The sequence below is a fragment of the Ochotona princeps genome, chromosome 19, assembly GCF_030435755.1.
Source record: "Ochotona princeps isolate mOchPri1 chromosome 19, mOchPri1.hap1, whole genome shotgun sequence".
Lineage (NCBI taxonomy): Eukaryota > Metazoa > Chordata > Mammalia > Lagomorpha > Ochotonidae > Ochotona > Ochotona princeps.
The window spans coordinates 30,617,474-30,642,753 of NC_080850.1; the positions used below are offsets into that span (position 1 = coordinate 30,617,474).

At 49.5% G+C, this 25,280-nt stretch overlaps 4 protein-coding genes across 7 annotated transcripts in view; 2 read left to right on the top strand and 2 right to left on the bottom strand.

Annotated features, from left to right (window-relative positions):
- Positions 1 to 260: 260 nt before the first annotated feature.
- On the bottom strand, positions 261 to 11,454 carry IK (IK cytokine). Its single transcript, XM_058677782.1, has 20 exons — positions 11,310 to 11,454; positions 10,820 to 10,886; positions 9,862 to 9,954; positions 9,383 to 9,442; positions 8,075 to 8,242; positions 7,830 to 7,944; positions 7,389 to 7,459; positions 6,838 to 6,884; positions 5,492 to 5,655; positions 4,570 to 4,678; positions 4,226 to 4,265; positions 3,838 to 4,069; positions 3,599 to 3,617; positions 3,054 to 3,134; positions 2,115 to 2,193; positions 1,838 to 1,895; positions 997 to 1,085; positions 699 to 807; positions 509 to 543; positions 261 to 436 (listed from the first exon to the last, which is right to left on the bottom strand). Exons 1-20 carry the CDS (start codon positions 11,323 to 11,325, stop codon positions 409 to 411), a joined length of 1,680 nt encoding a protein of 559 aa, XP_058533765.1. The 5' UTR covers positions 11,326 to 11,454; the 3' UTR covers positions 261 to 408.
- A 132-nt stretch (positions 11,455 to 11,586) lies between these two features.
- Positions 11,587 to 13,152, top strand: NDUFA2 (NADH:ubiquinone oxidoreductase subunit A2). The gene is made up of 3 exons (XM_004586648.3): positions 11,587 to 11,746; positions 11,863 to 11,969; positions 12,962 to 13,152. The coding sequence occupies exons 1-3, from the start codon at positions 11,643 to 11,645 to the stop codon at positions 13,051 to 13,053; spliced, it is 303 nt and encodes a 100-aa protein (XP_004586705.1). The 5' UTR covers positions 11,587 to 11,642; the 3' UTR covers positions 13,054 to 13,152.
- A 332-nt stretch (positions 13,153 to 13,484) lies between these two features.
- The window catches only part of TMCO6 (transmembrane and coiled-coil domains 6), a 30,896-nt gene continuing 19,100 nt past the window's right edge, over positions 13,485 to 25,280 (bottom strand). The window contains exons 1-12 of one of the 4 annotated variants that reach the window (XM_058677783.1): positions 18,541 to 19,261; positions 18,278 to 18,390; positions 16,866 to 16,981; positions 16,579 to 16,762; positions 16,222 to 16,326; positions 15,970 to 16,055; positions 15,650 to 15,766; positions 15,329 to 15,440; positions 15,046 to 15,232; positions 14,827 to 14,921; positions 13,774 to 13,941; positions 13,485 to 13,627 (exon numbers count right to left, since the gene is read on the bottom strand). In XM_058677783.1, coding sequence (XP_058533766.1) covers positions 13,514 to 13,627; positions 13,774 to 13,941; positions 14,827 to 14,921; positions 15,046 to 15,232; positions 15,329 to 15,440; positions 15,650 to 15,766; positions 15,970 to 16,055; positions 16,222 to 16,326; positions 16,579 to 16,762; positions 16,866 to 16,981; positions 18,278 to 18,390; positions 18,541 to 18,910 — 1,767 coding nt within the window. In that variant the 5' untranslated portion in view covers positions 18,911 to 19,261 and the 3' untranslated portion in view covers positions 13,485 to 13,513. Of the gene's footprint in view, positions 13,628 to 13,773; positions 13,942 to 14,826; positions 14,922 to 15,045; positions 15,233 to 15,328; positions 15,441 to 15,649; positions 15,767 to 15,969; positions 16,056 to 16,221; positions 16,407 to 16,578; positions 16,763 to 16,865; positions 16,982 to 18,277; positions 18,391 to 18,536; positions 19,262 to 25,280 lie in introns of those variants that run through there. The other 3 variants (XM_004586647.2, XM_058677785.1, XM_058677786.1) reach the window with 3 other exon arrangements.
- CD14 (CD14 molecule) lies at positions 23,344 to 24,776 on the top strand. The gene is made up of 2 exons (XM_058677787.1): positions 23,344 to 23,446; positions 23,538 to 24,776. The coding sequence occupies exons 1-2, from the start codon at positions 23,444 to 23,446 to the stop codon at positions 24,651 to 24,653; spliced, it is 1,119 nt and encodes a 372-aa protein (XP_058533770.1). The 5' UTR covers positions 23,344 to 23,443; the 3' UTR covers positions 24,654 to 24,776.

The following is a 25,280-nucleotide window of genomic DNA, read 5'->3' on the forward strand; positions in this document are numbered from 1 at the left end:
ACTCAATCCAGGTCTCCCATGTGGGTGCCAGGACCACAACTACTTGGGACATCACCTGCTGCCTCCCAGGCTGTGGAAATGGAAGCAGGGTCAGGATGTGAAGTCAGGCACCAAGATATGCAATGCAAGCATCTCAAGTGGCGTCTTAACTGTATAAAGTCATACCTGCCCCTCTGGGTGTGATCTTAATAAAATCAGCGGATTACCCTCTTGGTGCTCCAAGGGCCCTGGAGGGAAGATGCTCAACACAGAAAACATGGTGGTTTCAACAATTTTAATGGAACCAATGATTACACAATAAAAATTTTATATACATTCGCCAGAACACCTAACAACCTTTCTGGGAATTGTAGGAAGCAAGCAGTGGGGAGCACAGCACTGTGGAGATCCACTAGTTGGAACTGAAGATCAGTATTTTGGTCTTTTGACTTCAACTCTGCAATGGAAGGAGAAATGGATCAGCGTAAGATCAACAATTCCTACCAGGCCCACCAGGAAAGCTGCTTACCCGTCTGCTTCCATCCTCTTTCTCTTCTCAATGATCTGCAGAGAAGAATGGAGAATGCGTCACACTGCCAGATTAAACCCAGGTAAGGCCCAAGCCTCCCATGCAGGCCTCCGCCTACATGCTCTGGTGTCTGTGGGCCAGTGTCCTTCTCAGTTGAAACCCTCCCACTCACCCGGACAACCCCACTTACCGCACTTATCTTCTTCCACTGGCGATCAAGCTCTGCCTTGTCATTGGTTTCCTTGAAGCGCCTGGTTTTCCGCCCTTCAGACATCTTGATTCCATATTGGAATGCAGCCCTGAAAAAAGCCATTGAGGGAAGAAGGCATCAGAGACTGCATAGCAGAAGAAAGGGTTTCCCAGAGGGCACTGTAGGCAGAGAACCTATTTGGGATTCCACCAGCTGCATACACCCTCTAACTTGTAGGCAAGTTCACGCAGGTGCCATATCCCTCTTCACTCCCTGGCCGGATTCAGTGCCAACTCACTTGGGCAGAGCCTCCTTGTTGTTCATATACTCGCTGTATTCCTCTTGAGTATCAAAGTCCCAGCGGCCCAGGGGGCCCTTTTTGTTACCCTATTGCAGAAGACAAGAGGGGGAGAGGCAAGAAAGAGATGTCATTGGAAACAGAAATGTAACCCTTGGGTAAAACCAGACTGTCCCCAAATCACTTGTTTCACCATTCATAAATCTTACCCTACTAAACAATAATGAATGCTTACTACATACTATGTAATAGGCATACTTAAACACAAACATAGACACCTATTAATTAATTATCACAAAATCTATGAAAACCAAACTATATCTCTCCATTTTCCTAATGAGAAAACTGAGCCATAAACAGTAAAATAACTTGGTGAAGTCACAAAACTAATAAATGGCAGAGGTGGAACTGAACAAGTTCCAAAACCAAAGTTTGCTTTTAGCTATAGCAAGGGCGTAGATGAGATTTCTATATTTCAGCATTAATTATGGTAATGATGTTTTACTATATTTTCATTCTGTTTAAGATTTACAAGGAAACTTAAATCCTGGCCAGAATGAAATTCATCTATTTTCTGAAACCTGCAGTTCCACCTGCCCTTTCTACATACGCATTTATGTTTAGGATAGAAATCAAAGCTTCGCATGCTGCTGTAGGAAATGACGATTTTCAGCCCTGTCTCATTGGATCTGGTGCAGAGGCTTTAAAAACAGTTAAGCTATTCCTGATCTACAATGCTACTGCCTCTACTGACGCAGCTCTAAGAAACCTAGACATGGATTTTTGTAGAGCTAGAAAGAAGACATGTTAAAGCCCCACCCCCATCTTTCCTTTGCTGTACCTGGTCCATTTTGCTATAATCCACCTCTTCATCACTGTCCACAGCCATGTCATCCATTCTGGAGAAGCAATGGTAAAAAGCTGTTACCCACAGACTGTCTGCCTACAAATGACTTCCCCTCTGGACTTCCCACTCCCACTCTAACAGTTAATCCAAGTGAGAAACACCCGAGTCCCAGCAAATCAAATCAAATTTCTATCTTAACACCCCAACACCCGGTTTTTCTCCATAATCCCAGCACCTCTTCCCACCAATTCCTTAACAGACTCTCACGTACGTGGCTGGGTAACACTCCGCGTAACTGTTGGACATGCCGAAGAAATCTCCCAGCTGCTTTTTGTCTTCTGGCTTCTTTAATGTATGCTATGTTAGAGAAAATACTAGAGAGAATTCCATCGCAGTAAAGTTACAAGGACCGGCACAGTGGGAGCAGTGCCATACTGTTCAAGTCCTGGCTGCTCCACTTCCCATCCAGCTCGCTGCTTGTGGCCTGGGAAAGCAGTCGAAGGTGGCCCAAATCCTTGGGACTCTGCACCTATGACATACCTGGAGTAAGCTGGCTCCTAGCTTCAGATAAGCTCAGCTCTGGCCATTATGACCATTTGGGGAGTGAAATAGTGGGTAGAAGACCTCACTGTGTCTCTCTTCTCTCAGTAAAACAAACACAAAACAAAAAACCCTCTCCAAAGGGGAAAAACAAAAAAGCTTTGAGGCAGGGTCCTGTGCTGTGGAATAGCCAGTTAAGACTCTGCCTGTGATGCCAGCATCCCATATGTGTGTTAATTCAAACCCCCAGCAGCAACACTTCCACCATTCCAGCTTCCTGCAAATGTGCCTGGGAAAGCAACAGAGGATGGGCTCTTGGTAGGCCCAGCTCCAGATGTAATGGCCATTTGGGGAATGAAACCATCTAATATTTTCTCTCTTCCCCGCCTCTGATTTCTATCAAACCCTGCCTTTCAAAGATATAAAACTTAAAGAAAAAGAAACAAAACAAAAACCACCTTCAGGCAGAAGAATCCTCAGCATAAAAATTCTAAGAGGGCCTGGAGGTTCTGTGGATTCTCTGGGGGAATGGTAAGGCATCTTTCGTTCTATTCAATTCAACATAAAATAGAAGGAATCAGTGAGGGAGTGGGGGGAGCAGAAAGGCAAGTGGGGTAGGACTGAAGAGAGGACAATTCTGTAGAACTCATGAACTATTAAAATAAAGGATATGATTCAGTGCCTTCCCAACCAGTAGACCCAGCAAATTTTTCGTTGATGGACTTAATGAGCTCCTTGGCAGAGCCAGGCCCTGAGGAAAAGAGAAAACTGCTCAGCCCTTGAATAATGTTGTCACCACCTCCTGGCCAGGAAGGACTTCCAAGCTGTGGCTTTCAGGAAAGTTTATATTTTTGCCTTGGAAAATAATATTCTTTTGCCTAATAAAATTTTAGTCAGATTCCAACTGATAATAAGCTACCTGGCTGAGATGGTGGCACAGTAACCAGATCACTGCACAACTAGCCTCCTCAAAACCTAAGGGCTACAGGAAATGCTGTCTATCAGCAAGTATTCCCTGCCACTGTCCAGGAAAGTGAACAGAACTCCAGACTCGTCCAGTCTGTTCCACAAGCAGACATGACTTTTCCAAGAAGCCACCATGGGGGAGCTCCCCAGTCTGGCCTTTACCAGCTCTTGAGTTCTAGGTTGGACTCCCAGCCAAGGGGAAGGCAGCACTGTAAGAGCCAAAGCCAAGATGCCGTAGACATAACTCACCTTTGTCGACGTCCATGGGCTGGAAAGAGAAAACAGAGGTGAGCATCACCAAGAGGGATTCCCCATCATCCCACCCACAAGGCTCCATCAATCCCCAACCTGAACTGTCCCCATTTCCAGGATGGCTGCCCCCCAATACACATGAACTGACCCATAAGGCACTTAAAAAATGGGAGGGCCCCCACCAGGTTGGGCAGGATAGGGGCAGCTCCACCAGGGTGCCAAGGGCCCCATCTCACCTCGTCGTCTACTTTTGGTTTCTCAAAGTAACTGTGTCTCTTCTTCTCCTCCTCCCTCTCTCGGTCCCGCTCCCGTTCCCGCTCCCGATCACGTTCTCGTTCACGCTCTCGGTCACGGTCACGATCTCTGTCTCTCTCCCGATCACGCTCCCGTTCCCGGTATCTCTCCCGTTCCTTGTCCCGAGGTGTCTTGGTGGTGGAGGGGACATAATCCCCAATGTCTTCAAAAATGCTAAGAAAACAGAGGTCACTAGTTAGCAAAGTCACGTTTTTTCCCCCCAATCATTCATTCTTCTAGACTCTTAAACTGAAGCCTCCCTAAAATGCCAAAACCAAGCAACATGCCACCTCTTCCATAACAACAGGTGCCAGGAACTGGGGTACTTACTTCATGTCGGCCTCAGGAGGTTTCTTCTCTTCCAGCTTCCCTGAAAAGCCAACAGGGACATCAGGAAAGCACTCCTGAATTAACTCTCTCTCCGCCCCAGCAGCCTCTCAGCTCTCAAAACCCTTTCAGATATTTTCTGTTGAAAGGACAAATGCTACCCACTCTCCCTCCTTATGCGCCACGGCCTCCTGGCTGGACCAAGCAGACAGAGCTGGAATGCAGCCAACTCTGTCAAGGTGCCACTGTTCCCTGGAAGCCTCCCAGTGCCATGGAGACAGAGGTTCCACCCCCGAAAGCCACCGACCCCACAAGAGTAAAGACCCTCTCCCTAGCGTCCCGGGTACCTTTATCCTTCTTCTTGAGCTTCTTGTTGCGGGTCCCCTGCCGCAGATACGAGAGGATCTGCGTGAGCTTGCTAATGACAATGTCATTTGTGGTCAACGTGGTCTGGGCCTGACAACCCCAAAAAGCAAGAATGTTATCCCACCATGCAGAAATCTCTTCACTCATGCATGCTCTTACTTAACAAACTTAGAAAAAGCTTCAATTAATTAATTAGGAAACACTTAAGGAGAAAAGGAGATATTGCATAACGAAACCCCAGATTATCAAAAGCATACACAAAGGCCCTGGATCCAAAGTGACTTCAAAACAAGACAGTTGGGGGAGGAAAAAAAAAAACCAAAACGAGACAGCTGGGAAACAAACAACAGGAAGTCATGGTGAAAAGGGACCAGAAAGACTGGAGGTTGTAAGGCCCACAGGCAGTGGTAAAGATTTTTCTCTTTAATTCAATAATGGTGCAAACCTTTGAAAACTTAATTTAATGTGACAAAAATACGTATTTTTAACAGATCATCCTGGTCACATGTTAAAAATCATAATGGAAATTGGGATGAGGGAGGCATTGGTGACTAGAGAGAAAAATATTCTGTCATTGTCATGATGGTTATATAACTGCACATCATTAAAAAGAAAGAGAAAAAAAGGTGCTGAGCACTTTAAAATAAAAAGTGAATTATATGGATACAAATTACATCACCATAAAAAGAAATAATATTTCAGAAGGAAGCCAGAATGGAAAGGGATTCTTTTAATAGCTTCAACAAGAGATTGTGACTTATACTGGATGGTATCAATGGGAATGGAAAAAAAGTAAAGGATTCAAATGAAATTTGGGAAGCAAACGGTAGTGAGAACAGGACAGAGGGGGGCTAATTCCTGCAGCTGAAGTTCATCCGAGGGGCTCCTGGGACTCAGGCTCACCTCCATGGTGGGGCAGTCGGCCTTGCTGCGAATCAGAGTGGTGGGGATATCCGTGTCTGCATACTCATCATCCAGGTCCACCACATAGGCCATGCGGCCCGGCAAGAAAAGCTCATTCCGCTCGTATGCTTTGCTTTTGAAAAGCATGCGGTAAACATTGCGGCCTACAAAAGGGCAAGGGCAGGAAACAGCCAATGAGAAACTTCTGTAACAGCCACCATTTAGTAAGTCTTATTCTAAGCCAGTCACCATGCCAAGTGCTATCCATGCCTTGCTTCAGTCACAACGTTATCATTACCTGTCTTTTACTGATAATACTAAGGCTGAAAAGTAAATGATTAACCTAAAATCAAACAGCTACCAAATGACAAAGCCATAAACTGGACCTAAGCACAGTTCATTCAAAATCCTGGGCTCCTATCCACCCTTCTACAATGCCGTCTCCAAAGCCCTTGTGCCTGTATTGTATGGAGTCTGTGATGGAAAGGATGAAGCCTGATGTAACTTTGATGGTGGAAAAAAGATCTGTACTACATGCTTAATGTGACGGGCCCGGCGGCGTGGCCTAGCGGCTAAAGTCCTCGCCTTGAACGTCCCGGGATCCCATATGGGCGCCGGTTCTAATCCTGGCAGCTCCACTTCCCATCAAGCTCCCTGCTTGTGGCCTGGGAAAGCAGTCGAGGACGGCCCAATACCTTGGGACACTACACCCGCATGGGAGACCCGGAAGAGGTTCCTGGTTCCCAGCTTCGATCGGCGCGCATCGGCCCATTGCGGCTCACTTGGGGAGTGAATCATCGGACGGAGGATCTTCCTCTCTGTCTCTCCTCCTCTGTATATCTGACTTTGTAATAAAAAAAATAAATCTTTAAAAAAAAAAAAAAAGAAAGAAAACTACATGCTTAATGTGGCTCATTCCATGTGCATCATTTTTCAACCCTACAATAATCCCAGGGGGTAAACATTAACCCAATTTGTATAGACAAGTAAAAAAGAAGCAAAGTCAGTGGCCTAAAATCACAGATCTAGGTGGGTTCAGCATCACTTATCTCTCTAACTCCATATTTTGTGCTTTAAGCCATTAGCCATGCCACCGCCTTTGAGACTCAGGCACCCAGAGAAAAGAGCTTCTCCGCTGAGCGGACATAAATAATACATGAAATAATTAAGTTTCCAAAGGAGTTCTATTAGATATGTATATATATTTTTCTATATAACTAGTTAGCTTAAGAGGAAGAGAAAGGAAAGGAAGCTAAGAAAAAGGGGAGGCATATTCTGCCAAAAAGAATGAAATTTCCTTTAGTTCACCTAAAATGCAATTACTAGTATTAAAACCCTGTACTTACCCAGACGTGTTTTAAATTCAATTTTGTTTTCAGGGTCCTCATCTTTCCTAGGGAAGAGAATTTTTTTAATTTTTAAACAATTTAAAATTTTTAACTAAAAATTTTGGACGGGCCCGGCCCCATGGCCCAGCAGCTAAAGTCCTCACCTTGAATCCGCCCCAGGATCCCATATGGGCACCGGTTCTAATCCCGGCAGCTCCACTTCCCATCAAGCTCCCTGCTTGTGGCCTGGGAAAGCAGTCGAGGATGGCCCAAAGTCTTGGGACCCTGCACCCGCGTGGGAGACCTGGAAGAGGTTCCAGGTTCCCGGCTTTGGATCGGCACAGTACCGGCCCGTTGCGGCTCACTTGGGGAGTGAATCATCGGATGGAAGATCTTCCTCTCTGTCTCTCTTCCTCTCTGTATATCTGACTTTGTAATAAAAATAAATAAATCTTTTAAAAAAAATTTTTGGACTCATCTGGTACCTTATTATTAATGTTTTAAATACTCTTTAGCATATTTAGGTCTCACTGCTCTATAATCTCAAGACCTCCTTGATATTTACTCACTTGGTTTCCTTCTGGGGCTTTTCCATCAGTTCCTCTTCTTCTTTCTCTTTGCTGGCAATCTCAGCTCGTACCTAATAGGAAAATAAGTCAGGTTTAAACATTCATTTTACATACATCTACGGCACATCCACTAAACCACTGTGGTGGGAAAGAAAGAAAAGGCACAGTAACTGCTCTAGGTAAAACAGAATGCTTACACATGAATTGGATTGAAAGGGACTGGGCACCTGCTAACCACACCTCCATAATCAGGGGTTTGTTTTTGTATTCAAGGAAATAAATTTAGGCTGATACTTGGAGGATCTATGGCAATTAGTCCTACAGAAGGACTAGCACTTCTTCAGAATCCATGGTGTGAACTACCAGGACTCTCCTGCCTCACCCCACAGGCTATACCAGAACATTCTGCACTAAGGCATTCCCACAGCCCACAGGGCACACCTTCTGAAGCAGAGCAAAATCCAAGCCTTTCACCAAATGGGTGTGTTCCATGTCACCACCCAAGAATTTGGACTCCTGGATCAACTGTCTTCTTTTCTCGGCAGCTGATTTATCCCTGCAAAATGAAAAAGATCGCATTAGAACAATCCTCGCTGGCTGGCAAGTGTGAGCTCCAGAGCAGGGGCAGTATCAGGAAGAGCTCACATGGCGACTGCCACGCTGAGGAACCATCCCCTGACACTCACGCCTCAGCAGTAGGGCCCACAGCCCTGTAGTTAGCTGTGGTGCTTATCAGCTCGGTTTCCTCATAATCTTTGTTCACACCATCTCTCCGCTCTTTAGCACGGTCCCGGTATTTCTCTGCTAGCTCTCTTTCTCTCTCAATTTCTTGTTGGCGTAGCTTGGCATAGTAACTGCGAAAGGAAAAAAGTACAAGTTACCTCCAGGTCAGTGGAACTATTCTTCCAGTCTCCCCGTATCTTCCCACAGCTCTCTACAGGCAAAGCTCATATGTTTCCTGACAGAACTGCTGACCACATCCTAACTATCCTCAACGTGAGAACGAAAGCTGCTTCGAGCTCACAGAAATAATGCCAAACAGATAGCTCAGGACATTTCACCTGTTACTTCAGAACTCTTTTCATGCCCTCAACTCTGATGCTCTAAAGGGCTAAAAGATTTTGTCACAAAGCAATCATAGAATCCTTTGAATTTTTATCATCTTCTAAATTTTAATTGAAAATAATTCATTCCTTGCTGGTTCACAGCTCAAGAAAGGAAAAGAAAAATATTAGGTCCAGAAAGTTAGTGTGTCATATCAATATGAATGAGGAAAACAGGGGCCAGCACAGTGGTTTGGCAAGCTAATCCTTTACCTGTGGAATGGCATCTCACTGAGGCACCAGTACAATTCCTGGTTGTCCCACTTCCCATCCAGCTCTCTGCCTATGGCCTGGGAAGGCAGCAGAGGATGGCCCAAAGCCTTGGGGCCCTGCACTCACATGAGAGACATACAGGAATCTCCTGGAAGATCATTCTATTTGTGACCATTTTGGGAAGCAAACCACAGGTAAAGTTCTTCCTCTCTGTAACTTTTTCTAGTAACTTTCTAGAAATTTATGAAAATGATAGCAATCAAGATTTAGTGATTACTACATGCCAACACTGATAATGACAAGTAAAGCTTGTAACAACCTGCCAAGAATTATTATTACCACCTCTATTGGACAGGTTAAAAAAAATGCTCAAAGTTATCTAGCTAGAACCTGGTGGCAGTGTGGCCAGTGTTGTATTTAAGCTACCTTCTGAGATGCTAGCATCCTATATACATCAGCTCAAACTCCAGGTGTACACTGCCAGCCAGCTCCCTGGTAATGTACTGAGAAAGCAGTGGAAGATGGCTCCAGTGTTTGGGCCACCGGAATTCATGTAAGAAACTCATACAAAGCCCCTGGTTCCTGCATCTGGCCTGCCCTAACCTCAGCTGTAGTGGCCATCTAAGGCCCAAAAAAACACTATCAACCTTTCCCAACAACCCTCCAGTATTCCTTCACCTTTTCTTTTTTCTCCTCCGTGCAGCTGGGTCTTCATCCTCATTGTACTCCCTGGGCATCCTATAAAAGATAAATTTAGTGACAGCAAAGTACCGCAATAGCACCAGCAACTCCAAAAAATAATCAATGCAACAGTTTCAATCAGGTGGAAAGCCAGGTCAATATCATCTCCTGAGAAGTTTTCAAACCTTATAAAGCATTGCAAGCAGCCACAAGACAATTAACAGTATTTATCTCCCAGCATCTACCACAGAGAATGTAAGATTACAGAGCTGGAGCAGACCCTGAAACCCGCCTGTGTGCACCAGCAGTGACTCCACCACATGGCCCCGGAACAAATCCAGAAACCAGTGAGAACATGCCAGTCACAGGCTTCATCACAGCAGCTCTCTACCCCCTGAGGCATTCCGGTTCAGTAAAGGGCTAACAAAGTGCAAGGGACACATGCAAGGCAGATGGATGTGTCCCATAAGACCTACTCATGGTGACGGGATTTTGAGGGTGGTGCAGAAGCGGGTGTAGCCCTTGGGGTCATGAGAAGCTTCCTAAAGTCTTCATTGGTAAGCTTTGATCTGTAAAAAAAAAAAAGGCAAAGATCAAATAATCAGCATTCAATAGGAAATAGAAAATTTGGTGAACTTTACTAGACATCAGGGAGACACAAATTAAAGACATACCACTTCTAACTTAGGGCAACATTCCCCTATTAAACAGTTTGATAAACAAAAGAGAATTTAGAAAATGGATACTCTCATCAACTGCTGATGGGATTAAAAACCGTTTAACCAATCTGCTGGGCAACTTCATAATATCCATGAAATGTAAACATCCTGTGGTCCAGTCATCCTGTTTACTATATTTAGTTTGGCTGACTACCAGTATAGGTGTTTCGGAAAGCCTGTGGGGCCACAGCCATTACGCAGGGGACTAGGCTACCACCTGCAATGCTGGCATCCCATAAGAACACTGGTTTGACATTCCATTGCTCTACCTCCCATCCAGCTCCCTGTTCACGACCTGGAAAAAGCATTAAAAGATGGGCCAAGTGCTTGGGCCCCTACCACCCATGTGGGGAACCAGATGGAGCTCCTGGTTCCTGGATTCAGCCTAGCCCAGAGCTGGTGTTTGTAGTCATCTGGAAAAACAATCAGCAGATGGAAGAAAACTCACTCTCTCTGACTGTCCTTCTGTGTGTGTCTTTCAAGAAAAAAAAAATCTTTTTCAAAAAGAGAAATAAATAAAAACCTAGCATCTTCCTTGCCAGAACTTGCTAAACTGTATTTTGTAGTAGCCCTATCCTGGCTAAGGTGCAGAGACAAAGGACCAGAGGATACCCTTTTTGAACTCTTCATGTTGACAAGACACCATCAGTCAGCCTTTCAGTGCACTCCCTGCTCGGCTTATCCCCACCCCGCGGCCCTCTAATCCAGTACTCACTGGTGGAAAGAGTGAGCATCATCAACATCATGGCCATCTGGTGCCAAGGGGTTGGAGAACGGTTCGCCTAAGAGGAAAGAATTGACATTAATTTTATAAGTCAGGGCCTATGTAAACACGGGCATAGTCATGAAAAACACAGAAAAAAAAACAAACAAGATGGACACATCGTTAATGTTAATATAACAAAGTACTGCAATAGGGGGGAAGCTGTAGAAAGGCAGGGGAGCGGCCACGCAGGCGGACCAACAAAAACTTCCGGAAAAATCACAGCTGAAACACCGTCTCAGAACAAACGCAGGTAGCAGGAGGCAGAGACCCGGGAGGTGGAGGGGGCACAGACAAGAGCCGCCCGTTCTCACTCGGGGCAGGAATTGGGCCCGGCCGCTCCGCGGGAGTGCAAACGTCACACACACACACACACACACATTTCAGACTCAAGCGGGATAGAGCCCCTCAAGGAAGAGAAGACAGACGACCCGAGTCTTACTATCTCGTTCCGGCATCCTGTCCGAGGCCTTGGACTACAGCGACAAGCAAATCTCTCACAATAACACCGCAGCGACAAGCCCCTTCCCACAGTGCACCGCGGAAGTCAGCCCACAATGCCTCGGGCTCCGAGGTCGGTGCGCAACCTCCCTATCGTCCCTGAGAGCAGAACTTATATACCTGGCTGCCCAGCAATGCTTTCGTGCTATTGGCTCAAAGTTTACTCCGCCCCCTACGCCATCCAATTGAAGGTGGAGGTTGGAGTGTCCGCTATTGGTCCGCTTGGAGAATCTGACAGGAAGTCCCGTCCCAGTCAGCTTCTGTAGCAGCGGACATGGCGGCGGCGGCGGCTGCGGCCCGAGGGGTCGCGGCGAAGATGGGGTTGCGTGAAATTCGCATCCACCTGTGTCAGCGCTCGCCCGGCAGCCAGGGCGTCAGGTGAGGCGTGGCGTGGCCAGGCGGGCGGACGGCATCAGGGACGCCGGGGTCACGACCTCCTGCTGTTAGGGGAGACCTTGCCCACGGCTTTCGCGCCGCTGTGTCCGTCCCCACAGAGACTTCATCGAGAAACGGTACGTGGAGCTGAAGAAGGCCAACCCCGAACTGCCCATCCTGATCCGTGAGTGCTCCGACGTGCAGCCCAAGCTGTGGGCCCGTTACGGTGAGCGCCGGAGGCCGGGCCCTGGGACGCCGGTGGGCTGAGAGGGGACTAGAACTCGGACCTTGCCTTTGCCTGTTGACCGGGTTGTCAGTGAAGCTTAGTTTAGCAAGGTTCTGGAATGCTCCGTATTCCAGACCACGTTCATCAGGAGACTGGTGACCTCGTGCGTGGGGACCAGGAGCTTTCCCTTCCTAGACTCGGAGTCTATCTGACAGGAGATGCTGAGCTGGTCTGCAGTGTAGGCCCCCCGAAGTGTGCGTGGCCAGTGCCGGTGCAGTAACGCTGGGCACAGAATACCTGTGCTGGGTGCTTTTCCGGTTAAGTCTCATTTACAGACTGTATGGGACCCCGTACAGCTAGAATCTAGGCTAAAACATGGGTGGGACAGCTTTGCTCCTTTTCCCTAGCGCTTTGCCAGGCCTCCTTGTTACACAGGATGCTGTGGTTTGGGTCTGAACAGCCTAAATTAACATTTAAAAGGCTTTATAACGTTGCCCTAGCATCTTTTTATAATCGTTTGGTATTTTGCTATCTGAAAATTTATTGTGCTAATGCATATAAGACCTGCAAAAAACATTTAAAATGAACCAAGTCATGAATTATAGCTTTAGCTCCACCCTGCAGGAGATTTGTTCTAATCGTAGTGTGCCACTTGCTGGTAATTGTTTCAAGTGGGCAAAAAAGTTCACTCTAAAAAACCAGAAGAGAATGAGATATTGCGTAGTGAAGAGTGGGTGCCAAGGCAAAGCTAGGCCCGTGCAGTACACTGCTCATGGTGGTTCCTAACCAGGGCCTGCAGTGGATTACTCGCAGGCTTTTTGTGGCCTCTTCGGGTTGGCCAAGATTCTCAAGCTGGCCTCGCCACCGGATTCATGCCAGCCACAGCAGTCTACACTTTCCATCCTAACCAGGCCATACGATACAGACCTTCGATTTATAGTTGTTGTGCAGAGTTGACTGCTCAAATCACGTCTCTCCCTTCCCCCTCACAGCATTTGGCCAAGAGAAGAATGTCTCTCTGAATAACTTGAGTGCTGATCAGGTAACCAGAGCCGTGGAGAATGTTCTAAGTGGAAAAGCCTGAAATGCAGCTGTGGAATCAGAGCCCTGCCACTTGGGTTCTGTGAGACTGAGTACAATGTGGAAACTGTGTTCTGTATAAAGTCCGTGATGTGAAACGCTGTCTCGGAGTATTCTTGTCCTCATTTTACCCTCTACTTCTTTTTGTACAACCCAGGCAAAGCAGTTTAATATAAAAATAAAACTTTATTGTTTCTCATCAAAAAACATCAGCTGCTGAGCCAAAGAAAAAAAGAAAGAAAAAGAAAAATAATAAATAAAGCCACAACACCCTCCCTCCCTCTGATCATCCTGAATCAATGAGCCAGACTCCAGAGTCCCAACTTAGGTTCACTGTGGGAACAGATGGTGTAAACCTTGTTGTCATCTCAAACACATAAAGGCTCCAATTCTCCTGGCAGAGGATGAGGGCAGAGAAGCTGGCAGAGAGGCTGGGGGGCAGTGAGTGACACTGGAAAGCCGGGTCACCTGTGCAGAGCTGCCTGCTGGAGTGCAAGCACCCGGTCCCGCAGATGGGCCTCCTCCTGGTGCCTTTCCAGAGCCTGCAGCCCGGCATGCTGCACAAAGGCTTCAGTGGCCTGGGGGCAGGGAAGACAGGGACTCAGCACTTAGTCGCAGGGCCTCACAGACTAGCCGGCTTCCTATTGCTGGCATGGAAGGGGACCAGGGTAAGACCTGTGGCTTCAGAGCAAGGGAACAAAAGACCATGGCCAGAAGCCTCTACCTTTGGTTGATACAAGAATAGCAGGTGAAGCAATTCCAAACTCTGACCGACGACTTCAGTGTCAGAGAAGGTCAGGACATTCAGCACAGAGTGGAGCAGGGGCCCTGGCCACAGCCGCTGGCTGTAAGCAGGACCCTTCTCTGCAACATTGCACAGAACTGTGAGCACCTGCAAGAGTTCCCACAATGAAAGCCAGAAATGTAACAACAGCTAATATACTAATATACGTGAGGGTGCATCACAAAGTGTGGAAAATGGAATTAAAATAATTTGATATTGTAGCACAGCACATTAAGCTAGTACTTGCAATGTCTGCATCCCATTTGAGCCATGCATGTAAGAAATTATCAAAAGCAGCTCTTATCTAGCAGCTAAATCCTCGCTTTGTATGCACCAGGATTCCATACGGGTGCCAGATCACATCCCAGCTGCTCCACTTCCCCTCCAGTTCCCTGCTTGTGGCCTGGGAAAGCAGAAAGCAGTAGCCACATCCTTTGACCCTGCACCCATAGGGCAGACCCAGCAGAAGCTCCTGGCTTCAGACTGGCTCAGCTCCAGCCATCGCAGCCACCTGGGGAGTGAACCAGCGGACAAAGCATCTTTGTCTCTCCTCTCTAAATACGGCTCTCAATAAAAATAAACAATTGTTTTTAAAAAATCTGCATGAATGTTTGAAGTTTTTGCCCGGAAATAAACATCTGTTTTTATTTATGTATTTGAAAAAGCTGCAGAAAACTCTTCCACTCACTGGTTCACTCCACAACTAGCTGCAATAGTGCCGAGTCAGTAGCTTCATCTCAGACTCCCAAGTAGGTGGCAGGGGCCCAAGCACTGTGCCATCTTCTGCTGCTTTTTACAGGCCACTAGCAGGGAGCTGAAGGGGAAATGATGCAGCCAGGATAAAAACTGGCACCATATGGGACACTAGCAGGAATTTTACCCACTGTACCATTGCACCAGCTCCTTATTTACTTCTTAAAGACTTTATTTATTTGAAAGGGACTGCCCTCCCTGTCTATACTCTAGCCACCGAGTCTTGCACTCCATACATACCAGGACGCTCACCACATTAGATACTGACAACAGTTGCAGAAGTGGCTCGATCAGATCCAGAGAGAGCAAAGAGGTGCAGACACTAGGACTGTGGGCTGGAAGGAGAACATGTCAGTATGAAACCCCCAAAACTGAACCTGAGCCCCTGCCTTCCCTGAACCTCCCCCCTCAGCAGAGGTAGTATTCAGGGGGCCAGGCCAGGCAGGTCAGGGTGTGTACCAGTAAGGTTGTTGAGGAACCAGAGGCCCTCTGGCAGCAGGCTGGGCTGCTTCTGGAAGAAGAACTGCAGAAGGACAAATAAGGCTACCACAACCCGCTCATCCCTGAGCTGCAGGTGCTCTCCTGCGGCCTCCTCTGTCACTTCGGTCAGCAGGTTGCTCAGACACCGAAGCACAGGGCATGCCAGCTGCAGAGACAAGTGAGTTGGGGGTCAGGTGTTGAGTAAGGAAGGAAGGGCAAAGAGCAAAGAAACACCTGTCAGACCCCACCCTGTGCTTCTCACCAGCTCTAGTCCTGCATCCTCTGTTCCCTGGACGGCCGCAGCCAACTCCAGCAGCAGCAGTGCCAGAGTAGTCAGAGCCCCATGAGCGATGAGCAAAGCATTGTTGACCTGGCTGGGGGACGGGAAGAAACAGTCACTAGCCAATCAGTCTCCCATTTAAACTGGGAAACAGAAACATCTCTGGGTCTTGTAGGCAAAAAGGACCAGAGATTAGAAAACTCGCTAGAGCCAAGTTCTGAAACTGAAGGTCAAAGACCGAGGTGTCACAGAAGGGAGCCCTAGGAGAGGTGTTTAGCATTTTCCCAGCTGCCCCCATATTACCTGCAGACAAGGTAGTGAAGACACCAGGCAAACTCCACAGCAACCCCAAGGTTCAGCTTTGGACCAGGTTGCAACAACTGCAGCATGTGCTGGGGGAGAGTGGATCCCAGGACAGAGCTGGCGGCAGAAGCAGAGCTCTAAGTAGGACCCACGAAAATCCCAAACCCTGCCAGCAACTTGGGAGAGTATCCAAAGTCCTTGCTTGGCCAGACCCATGGAACTGAAATGTGCCCTGGCTTTGGAAATCAGACTTTGCTGGGCATCCAGCAGCTACTGAGTGGGTCGCTCAGGCTCTACAGATCAGGGGACCTGTTACTTACGGGATGATCTTCTCTGGAGCTTCCTTAGCCTGGAGGAGCTGCGACAAGGCGTATCCAAGGGCTTCCAGCACAGCCACGTGTGGGGACTGGAAGCGGAGAAGATAGGGATCTGACCCCACAAGCTAGGACCACCAGGTCTCCCGAAGTTCTCAGCCCCAGGGCGAAGAGAGAGAAAAGCTCCAGCTCCCTAAGCCAAGTAAGTGGGCGGATGGGCCGGAAGGAAGGGAGAAAGGAAGGAGGCCCTGCACTCACCTGCATGCAGGTAGCCAAGGCAGGAATAATGCCCTGCGGCAGGAGCTGCCTTCTCACAGCCTCACTGTCCACGATCAGGTTACCCAGTGTATACAGACACAGCTCCTGATGACAGGGAATGAGCTCTGGACGGGGCCCACTTCCTCTCCCTGGGAGGACGGTCAGGGAGGACAGGGCAGCCCTGTCTTGGAGGGTGAGGAGAGGATGGCTGCATGTGTGGCTATAGGAATCAGGAAGAACAGGTTTTCTTCTCACCCAGCCCTCCTGCCACCCCGTTCTCATCTTAAACTGGACCCAAAAATCCCATTTTTTTTTAAATCTAAAGCCAAGAACAGAGTGGGGAGGGACACAACTTACTATGAAGTCTGAACTGTGACCGGAGAGGTAGGTGAGGAGGTAGGAAGTGGCGGGTAGGCAAGCCTCGGCCACTGTGGACTGCTCAGAATGTGAAAGCTCATGCAGGCACCGGGCTGCCTCCAGCTGTAGCAGGGCCCGATTGCTGGTCAGGAGGCCGACTAGGGTTCGCATGCTGCCCTCCAGCCTACGTGAGTGAGCAGCAGAGCCCTGCTCAGCCCGCAGGCCAAACCCTCATTGCCCAGTCCCCTCTGAGTCCCCAGCCATTCCCTCCGCACATCGGCACAGACCGAATGAAGGTTTGCTGTGTCTCCTGGTGCTGCAAGCCTTGTCGAAGGCTGACGAGCGCTTCCTCTCTCTCCTTTTCCTCTGTCCCACGCTGGGCTAGCCACAGGAACCGCTGCACCTGCAGCCCAGGGCAGGGAGAAGACAATTCAAGCCCTGAGTCCCTCTCCACCCACTTCACCAGTGGGCCCTCCAGTGTCACATCCTCCCTAGAGCCTGTGTCCTTGACACTGACATAGCCAATAAGCAATCAACAGATGGTGGGGCGGTCAGGTAAGTCAGAACTGGGATCTAATACCAGTCCTGTCACTTTCTCTACCAGGGGCTGGAACCTCAGGTTTCTCATCTGAAGAACAGAAATAACAGTATCTACCCTGTCTTCCTATTGGGTTATTGCAAAGCAAACCTTCCTACCTTTCAACTTGGCAAGTCTGGCCCTCCCTGGATCCCAACATGCTCGCTACCAGCTAATGCGCCCAAGCTCCTGCACACGCCTGAGACACCTTCTCCAGGTTCCCACTCCCCTTGGATTTCTGTTCCTCACTTACTGTGGGAAATGAACTCTGTCTTCCCTGGCAGGCTGAGGGGTTTCCCTAGAGTCTCATGTTGCTGTTCATTATTACAACTATCTCCTTCACTAGGCAGTGAGATTTCAAAGACAGAGACATCTTTCCATCCCCAGCAGTGGTCTGGCGTAAAGCAAGCTAGGGGGACTGCCTTGTAAACTGCACAGAATATGCAGGCAACACAGGCGCAAGGCATAGCCAGAGCTCACTGAGTGAAGAAGCCTTCTCGCTGACTCATTCCATAAGCACTGAATCTGGACAGATCCTGTGAGCTCTTTATCCAACAATGACAAGAATCTAGATTCTTGTCCACTCAAAATCTAGCTAGAGAACTGATAACAAACTGGGTAAAATGACTAATATTCTGGAAGAAACAAACACGGACACCAAGAGGGACCCACTTTACATGTAGCCAATGGGAAGGCCCCGAGGCAAAAGATAGATAGTTTTGGGGCCCCAAAACTGAAAGGGACTGGCACAATTTACTGGTATGTTTGGAGGTGGGCATTGGTTAGACCATGCTGAGCTCCCCAGGGCACACCCAGGAATCTGGTTTCTAGTGGTTTTCTAAGACACATGGCAGGTGCAAATACAAATGCGAAGTGACCCTTATGGGGCTGCAGTGGCACCCAGGGAAGAGACAACGGTGGCCGCTGCGATGGGCAAGTTGCATTAAGACATTACAGCTCTTCAAGAAGTAAAAATATCTAAGGCCTTGATGAACTGATGTGGGAATGTGGAACGTGTTCTGTCCGGGATCGCCGCGTTCTGGGTTGGGACCGACCTCAAGCAGCGGCGGGGGCCAGCGCCAGGGGGCGTGGCCGGCCCGCTGCCCCGCCCGGCGCCCTCACCTCGGCTTCCCCGAGGGCGGCGGCCGCACAGCCCTCTCCTGCTTCCTCCGGCACGTCGTCTCTCAGCAGCCTCTTGCTGATCAGCTGCTGTTCCCTCCGCGCCTTCCGCAGCTCTGGCGCCAAAGGAGCCGACTGAGCGTGGCAGGCGCTCAGTTCAAGCCCCAGACGCCCAAGCCCCAGAGCCCGCGCCTCGCAGCCGGGACTCTCCTCAGCCCATCTCCGACCGCCACATCCCCCGTGCTCCCTCGCCCGCCCGCACCTGCCTCCCGCTCCCGCCGGCGGCAGCGTAACTCCTCCACCCCGCAGGCCACCGGTCTGAAACGACCCTGCCGCCGTTTCCACATGGCAAAACTGCGGGATATCAACCAAAAAACTCCGAGGATCCGACACCCACGGGCAGCTGGGGAAATGGCAGAAACTGCGCAGCCGCAGAGCCGAGCGGGGGGGGGGAGGGGCGGGGCGAGGTGGGGGGGGGACTAAGGCTGGAGTCTGGGCGAGACCCGGCCAGAACCGGAAGACACCCGGGAAGCGAATCCCCGACGGCTCCAACTCTGCGTCCTCTCCTTCCGGGTTCTGAGAAGGGAAGTAACTCATCCCCGACCTCGGTCGCCACCGGCCGACGGTGACACCCATCCGCTCGGCAGACACAACTTCCCCACCCCGAGCATGCTGTGCACCCACATCCAAAACGACCCGAGCTCTGGCGAAAGCCGCGATCACATTTCGGAGTCAAGCGGAACGAGCGACCGAGCGCAGCGGAAGCACCTGAAACCACCACTGCCATCATCCCCTTATCATGGATGAGAAAAAGGAAAGAAAAAATATCAGTACTTAAGTGCTCCGCATAACAAGGGACTGCCCCCTCCCCTCTCCCAGCTTCCCGCTGACTGTCAGCCTTGGGAAGTCGTGGACGGTGGTGGGTTGGCGGGTGAGCAGACGCCAGTAACATGCTGCCACCGTCAGGAAGTGGCACCGTGGGCATATGAGGGAAAGAGAAAGCTCCCAGAACAACCAGTAGTCAAAATTCCTCAGCTGAGGAGACCTTGAAGGGTGGGGGAGGGAGGGAGCCTGTACTAGCAAATGCCTTTCAAAATAATAATAAAAGAGAGCTCAGATTATTTGTAAGATAAAATAATTATTTCAGCAAATGTTGAGTCCCACTACTCCCGAAACCCACGTTCCCATTGTGGGGCCGGTGTGATCGCTCAACTGGCTAATACTCCACTTGCAAGCACTGGCATCCCATTTGGACACCGGAAAGCAGTGGAGCATAACCCAAAGCCTTGGGACCCTGCACCCATGTGGGAGGCCCAGAAGAAGCTCCTGGCCATTTGGTGGACTGAACCAGCAGATGGAAGATCTTTCTGTAAATCTGCCTTTCCAATAAAAACAAATAAATCTTAAAAACAAACAAACATTGGGACTGGCACCGTGGCTCAACAGGCCATCCCATATGGGCACTCATCATGTCCTGGCTGCTCCACTTCCAATCCAGCTGCCTGCTTATGACCTAAGAGAGCAGCAGAGAATGCCCCAAGTCCTTGGGATCCTGCACCCACAGGGGAGACCTAGAAAAGGCTCTTGCATTTGGATTGCCTCAGCTCCAGCTATTGCATCTGTTTGGGCAGTGAACAAGTGCACAGAAGATCTCTCTCTCTCTGTAAATCTGCCTCCCACCCCCCCCCAAAAAATCTTTAACAAAATTAAATTTGTAGCCAAGTGAGCCATATGTGACCTACTAATCCCTTCTTACCTCCCCACAGTGAGGGCACCTCCCCTCACCCGCCTCTTTCCTGATCTTCTCTTGCTGTATAAACACAGCCTGCTCATTTCCTCTCCTGGGACCAGGCTGTCCCCCTGCCTGCAGCCCTACCTTTGTCCTCTGCCAGCATTCTTCCCCTACACCTTCCTCAGGACTTCAACTCAAGCGCCCTACTCAGAAGTACTGGACCAGTGTCCATAGCAGGAGAATGTATCGTAGCATTTACTTCTTTAATTTTTATTTGAAAGACAGGGAGACAGAGAAAGAGATCTTTCACCTGCTGGTTCACTCTCCAAACAATGCCAACCCTGCCAGGACCAGGCTGCAGCCAAGAGCCCCAAAGTCCACAAGATCTCCCACATGGATAGCTAGGGCATGAGTACTTGGGCCATCTCCTGCTGTTTTCCCAGCACTAGTAGCAAGCTGGATTCAAAGTGGAGTAAATGGGATCAGAACCAGTGCTGGCTCTGCACTGAGCCTCTCACTGTGTCCTCTTTTATATCCCTTCGCATCTGTGTATCTATCATTAACTTACAATGTGGATGTTTGATAGTTTGCTCTCATACACACTTTATAACTCCAAAAACGTAGGGGCAGCATTTAACACTTTATATTTTGGAGCAGTGCAATGGCTCAACTGGATATCTTCCACCTCCAAGTGCCAAGAGCCCATATGGTGCCAGAACGTGCCCCAGCTGCTCCATATCCTATACAGCTTCCTGCCTGTGGCTTCGGAAAACAGTGGAAGATGGCCCAAGTTTTTGAGGCCCAAGTTTCTGAGATCCAGAAGCTCTTTCCTTCTGGCTACAAATCGACTCAGCTCCAGCCTTTGCAGCAATTTGGGGAGTGAACCAGCAGATGGAACTCTTTCTCACCATAAATCTGCCTTTTCAACGAAAATAAACAAATCCTTTAAAAAAAAAAAAAAAAAAACGGATGTTGGGCCCGGCAGTGTGGCCTAGTGGCTAAGGTCCTCGCCTTGAACACTCCGGGATCCCATGTAGGCACCGATTCTGGTTCCGGCGGCTCCACTTCCCATCCAGCTCCCTGCTTGTGGCCTGGGAGGGCAGTCGAGGACAGCCCAGTGCTTTGGGATCCTTCACCCGTGTGGGAGACCTGGAGGAAGTTCCTGGCTCCTGGCTTTGGTTCGTTGCAGTCACTTGGGGAGTGAAGCATCAGATGGAAGATCTTCCTCTATCTCTCCTCCTCTCTGTATAACTGACTTTGTAATAGAAATAAGTAAATCTTTTAAAAAATGAATGTTTATGTTTTCCTTTTAAGATTTATTTGAAAGCAGAATTAAGAAGGGATTATAGCTCAGATTATAGCTCGGGATATCAGGGTATGCGCTACAGGACCACAAGGGGGCAGTGTGTGCTGTGGCTTCCTGGTTTGGTTTGGAGGCAGAGAGCTACTCTACAATTAAAAGGGGAAGTAGAAAAACAAAACAAACAAACAAAAATAAAGGGGAAATAGAATATACATATCATGTAGAATTTAAGTATCATGTAGAATTTAAGTATCATGTAGAATTTAAGAAGTTTAGGGATGTATTCCTGTGAAGAGGACTGCTGTTAATATGAGTCACTCATTCCCACCCTCAGGGAAAACTGCTTCTTTTTCCCCCTTTGATAAATGATGATTTACTACTTAATCTCCATTCAGCCGGGGCTCAAGCTTCCCTTCCTGGGACACAGGCATTATACTGGGCGGAGGCAGGGGAAAGTAAGGGATCAGAAGTGTTTCATCTTTGTCAAAACTAAAACTGAGGGCCCTCGGGCCCGGCGGCGTGGCCTAGCGGCTAAAGTCCTCGCCTTGAAAGCCCCGGGATCCCATATGGGCGCCGGTTCTAATCCCAGCGGCTCCACTTCCCATCCAGCTCCCTGCTTGTGGCCTGGGAAAGCAGTTGAGGATGGCCCAAAGCTTTGGGACCCTGCACCCGCATGGGAGACCTGGAAGAGGTTCCTGGTCCCGGCATCGGATTGGGGCGTACCGGCCAGTTGCGGCTCACTTGGGGAGTGAATCATTGGACGGAAGATCCTCCTCTCTGTATATCCGGCTTTCCAATAATAATAAAATCTTAAAAAAAAAAAAAAATACTGAGGGCCCTGCACAGTGGCCTAGCAGCTAAAGTCCTCGCCTTGAACATGCTGGGATTCCATATCGTCATCAGTTCTAATCCCAGCAGCTCCACTTCCCATCCAGCTCCCTTGTCACCTGGGAAAGCAGTCGAGGACAGCCCAAAGCTTTGGGACCCTGCACCCGCATGGGAGATCTAGAAGATGCTCCTGGCTTTGGATTTTCCATTCTCTACTGTTGTGGTCACTTGGGGAGTGAATCAGGAGATGGAAGATCTTTCCTCTCTGTCGCTCTTTCTTTGTAAATCTGACTTTCCAATAAAAATAAATACTTTCTTTAAAAACAAACAAAAATAGGGCCTGGTGCAGTGGCGTAATGGCTAAAGACCTTGCCTTGAACACACCAGGATCCCATATGGGCACCGATTCTAATCCTGGCAGCCCTGCTTCCCATCCAGCTACCTATTAAACAACTGTGTCATAAAATTTACAAAAAAAGAAAGAAAGAAAGAAAGAAAGAAAGAAAGAAAGAAAGAAAGAGAGGAAGAAAGAAAGAAAGAAAGATCCCGGCGTGATAGCGTAGTGGTTAAAGTCCTCGCCTTGCACATGCCGGGATCCCATATGATCGCCGGTTCTATTCCGGGCCAACCTGCTTCCTATCCAGCTCCCCGCTTGTGCCTGGGAAAGCAGTCGAGGATGGCCCAAAGTCTTGGGACCCTGCACCCATGTGGAAGACCTGGAAGAGCTCCTGGCTCCTGGCTTTGAATCAGCGCAGTACCGTCCTTTGCGGTCACTTGAGGATTGAACCATCAGATGGAAGATCTTCCTCTCTGTCTCTCCTCCTCTCTGCATATCCATCTTTCCAATAAAAATAAATAAATCTGAAAAAAAGAAAGGAAAAGAAAAGAAAAAGTAAAAGGAAACTTCACCGCAGAGGGGTTGAGACAAAGGCAGCAAGGGGGCAACATCCCGGCCTCAGGCACTGGGGACTGCCTGCTCTCCTCACTTGCCAGACATGCGTGGGGCACCTGAGTCATTAGGGCTCTGCCAGCAGTCCAGTCCCCGGGTCAGCAGGGCACTGCCTCTCCCTGCCAACATCCTTCATTGCGGCACTTCCCAGAAGGGAAGTGGGGGTGGAGGGAGAGGCATGGGGAACTGACCAGGGTTCACATAACAGGGAACAGGGTACATTCTAGGATTATGTAAACTGGTGGTTGCCAAACCGTTGGGGACAGATAGGTAGCCGGAGGGTAGCAGTGGGGACAGGAGAGTGCTACAGGCCTCCTCAGAGATTTGGGCCGCAGAGGGCTTCAGGATTTATTGATCATGGTAAGTAGGATGGTTTGGGGGGGTCCCACAAGAGCCATTTGCGAACCTGGGCACCATCCGGGGCCTCCCTGATCTCTGCTCTCTTTCCCAGGAGTGTGCGCCCTGCTTGTTGCTGCTGCTCCTGCCGCTGCTGGGCGCCTCTGTGACCGAGCCAGAGCCCTGCCAAGTGGACGATGAAGATATCCGCTGCGTCTGCAACTTCTCGGATCCGCAGCCCGACTGGTCCAGCGCCTTCCAGTGCATGCCCGCCGTGGAGGTGGAGATGTGGGGCGGCGGGCACAGCTTGGAGCAGTTTCTGGGGCGCATCGATCCCAACGCTGACCCGCGGCAGCACGCCGACTTGGTAAAAGCTCTGCGCCTGCGGCGGCTCACAGTGGGCGCGGCGCGGGTACCAGCCGTGATATTGCTGGGTGTCCTGCGTATGCTGGGGTACTCCCGCCTCAAGGAACTGAGGTTCCGGGACATAGAGGTGACAGGCCCCATGCCCCCTCCGCCACAGCCCCAGGAAGCCACGGGACCTGCGCTTTCCACTTTGGAACTTCACAATGTGTCGTGGCCCACAGAGGGCGTCTGGCTCTCCGAACTGCAGAAGTGGCTCAAGCCGGGCCTCAAACAACTGAGCATTACCCAGGCACACACTCTAGCCTTTTCCTGCGAACAGGTTCGGCCCTTCTCCTCTCTCACTACCTTGGACCTGTCTGACAATCCTGGTCTGGACGAGGGTGGGCTGGTGGCAGCTCTCTGTCCCCACAAATTCCCTGCGCTGCAACAGCTATTGCTGCGGAATGCCGGGATGAAGACGCCCCAGGGTGTGTGTGCCGCACTGGACAAGGCCGGGGTGCAGCCGCACCACCTCGACCTCAGCCACAATTCGCTGCACACTGACGTTTCTGGGTGCCTCTGGCCCAGTGTGCTGAACTCCCTCAATCTATCCTTCACTGGACTGGAGCAGGTGCCTAAGGGGCTGCCGGCCAAACTCAGCCTGCTGGACCTCAGATGCAATAAGCTGGTTAGGGCCCCTCAGCCGGATGAGCTACCCAAGGTGGGTACCGTATTACTGGATGGAAATCCCTTCCAGGTCCATGGAGCTGCCAAACAAGAGGACTTGACAGGCTCCGGTGTTTTGCCAGCATGTGCGCATTTGCCCCTGGCGATGGGGGTGTCAGGGACCTTGGCACTGCTCCAGGGAGTGCGGGGTTTTGCCTAATGACCACGTGCCTAATGACAAGGTTCTTACTGCTTTGGTTTCTGGGAAGCAGCATGGATAGGGCCTTTGGGATTTGTGAACCAAACAACCTTGCGCCGCACTTTATTAAAATCTTAAACAATGGGTCCATGTTGTTCACTCAACACATCTGTACTGTTGTTTGTTACATGCTGGAGAAGGTACCAGTTGGAGAAATAATCAGACTTTCTTCATTCTAACTTGCTGGAAACCCCAACTGGTTTCAAAAAAAAAAAAAAGAAAAAAAAGAAAAAAAGAAAGAGAAGTGCAGGGGCAGAGAGAGGGACAGGGACATGCCCCCAGGTTAGGGTTGCATGCTTTGTGATCAAGGTATTCCCAGCGGGTTACTGGCACCTGAGAAAATGATGTTTGAGGGACTGGCATGGTGGTACAGCAAGCTAATCCTCAGCATTGTGGCACCAGCATTCCATATGGTCGCTGGTTTGTCTCAGCTGCTAGACTTCTTACCCAGCTCCCTGCATAAGGCCTGGGAAAGCAGCAGGAGGATCCTGCTGGAGAATCCTTGGACCCATGCACCGACATGGGAGACCCAGAAGAAGCTCCTGACTCCTAGCTTTGGATCAGCTCAGCTCAGATTGATGCAACCAT

What these genes read in the sequence shown, in the direction of transcription:
- NDUFA2 (XM_004586648.3), top strand. Translation starts at nt 11,643, where the DNA reads ATGGCGGCGGCGGCGGCTGCGGCCCGAGGGGTCGCGGCGAAGATGGGG. An exon ending in CCCGGCAGCCAGGGCGTCAG is followed by an intron (nt 11,747 to 11,862) that starts GTGAGGCGTGGC and finishes CCGTCCCCACAG; the next exon opens with AGACTTCATCGAGAAACGGT. An exon ending in CAAGCTGTGGGCCCGTTACG is followed by an intron (nt 11,970 to 12,961) that starts GTGAGCGCCGGA and finishes TCCCCCTCACAG; the next exon opens with CATTTGGCCAAGAGAAGAAT.
- IK (XM_058677782.1), bottom strand. An exon ending in GTGGGCCCTACTGCTGAGGC is followed by an intron (nt 7,945 to 8,074) that starts GTGAGTGTCAGG and finishes TTCATTTTGCAG; the next exon opens with GGATAAATCAGCTGCCGAGA. An exon ending in TGAATTTAAAACACGTCTGG is followed by an intron (nt 5,656 to 6,837) that starts GTAAGTACAGGG and finishes GCCCTTTTGTAG; the next exon opens with GCCGCAATGTTTACCGCATG.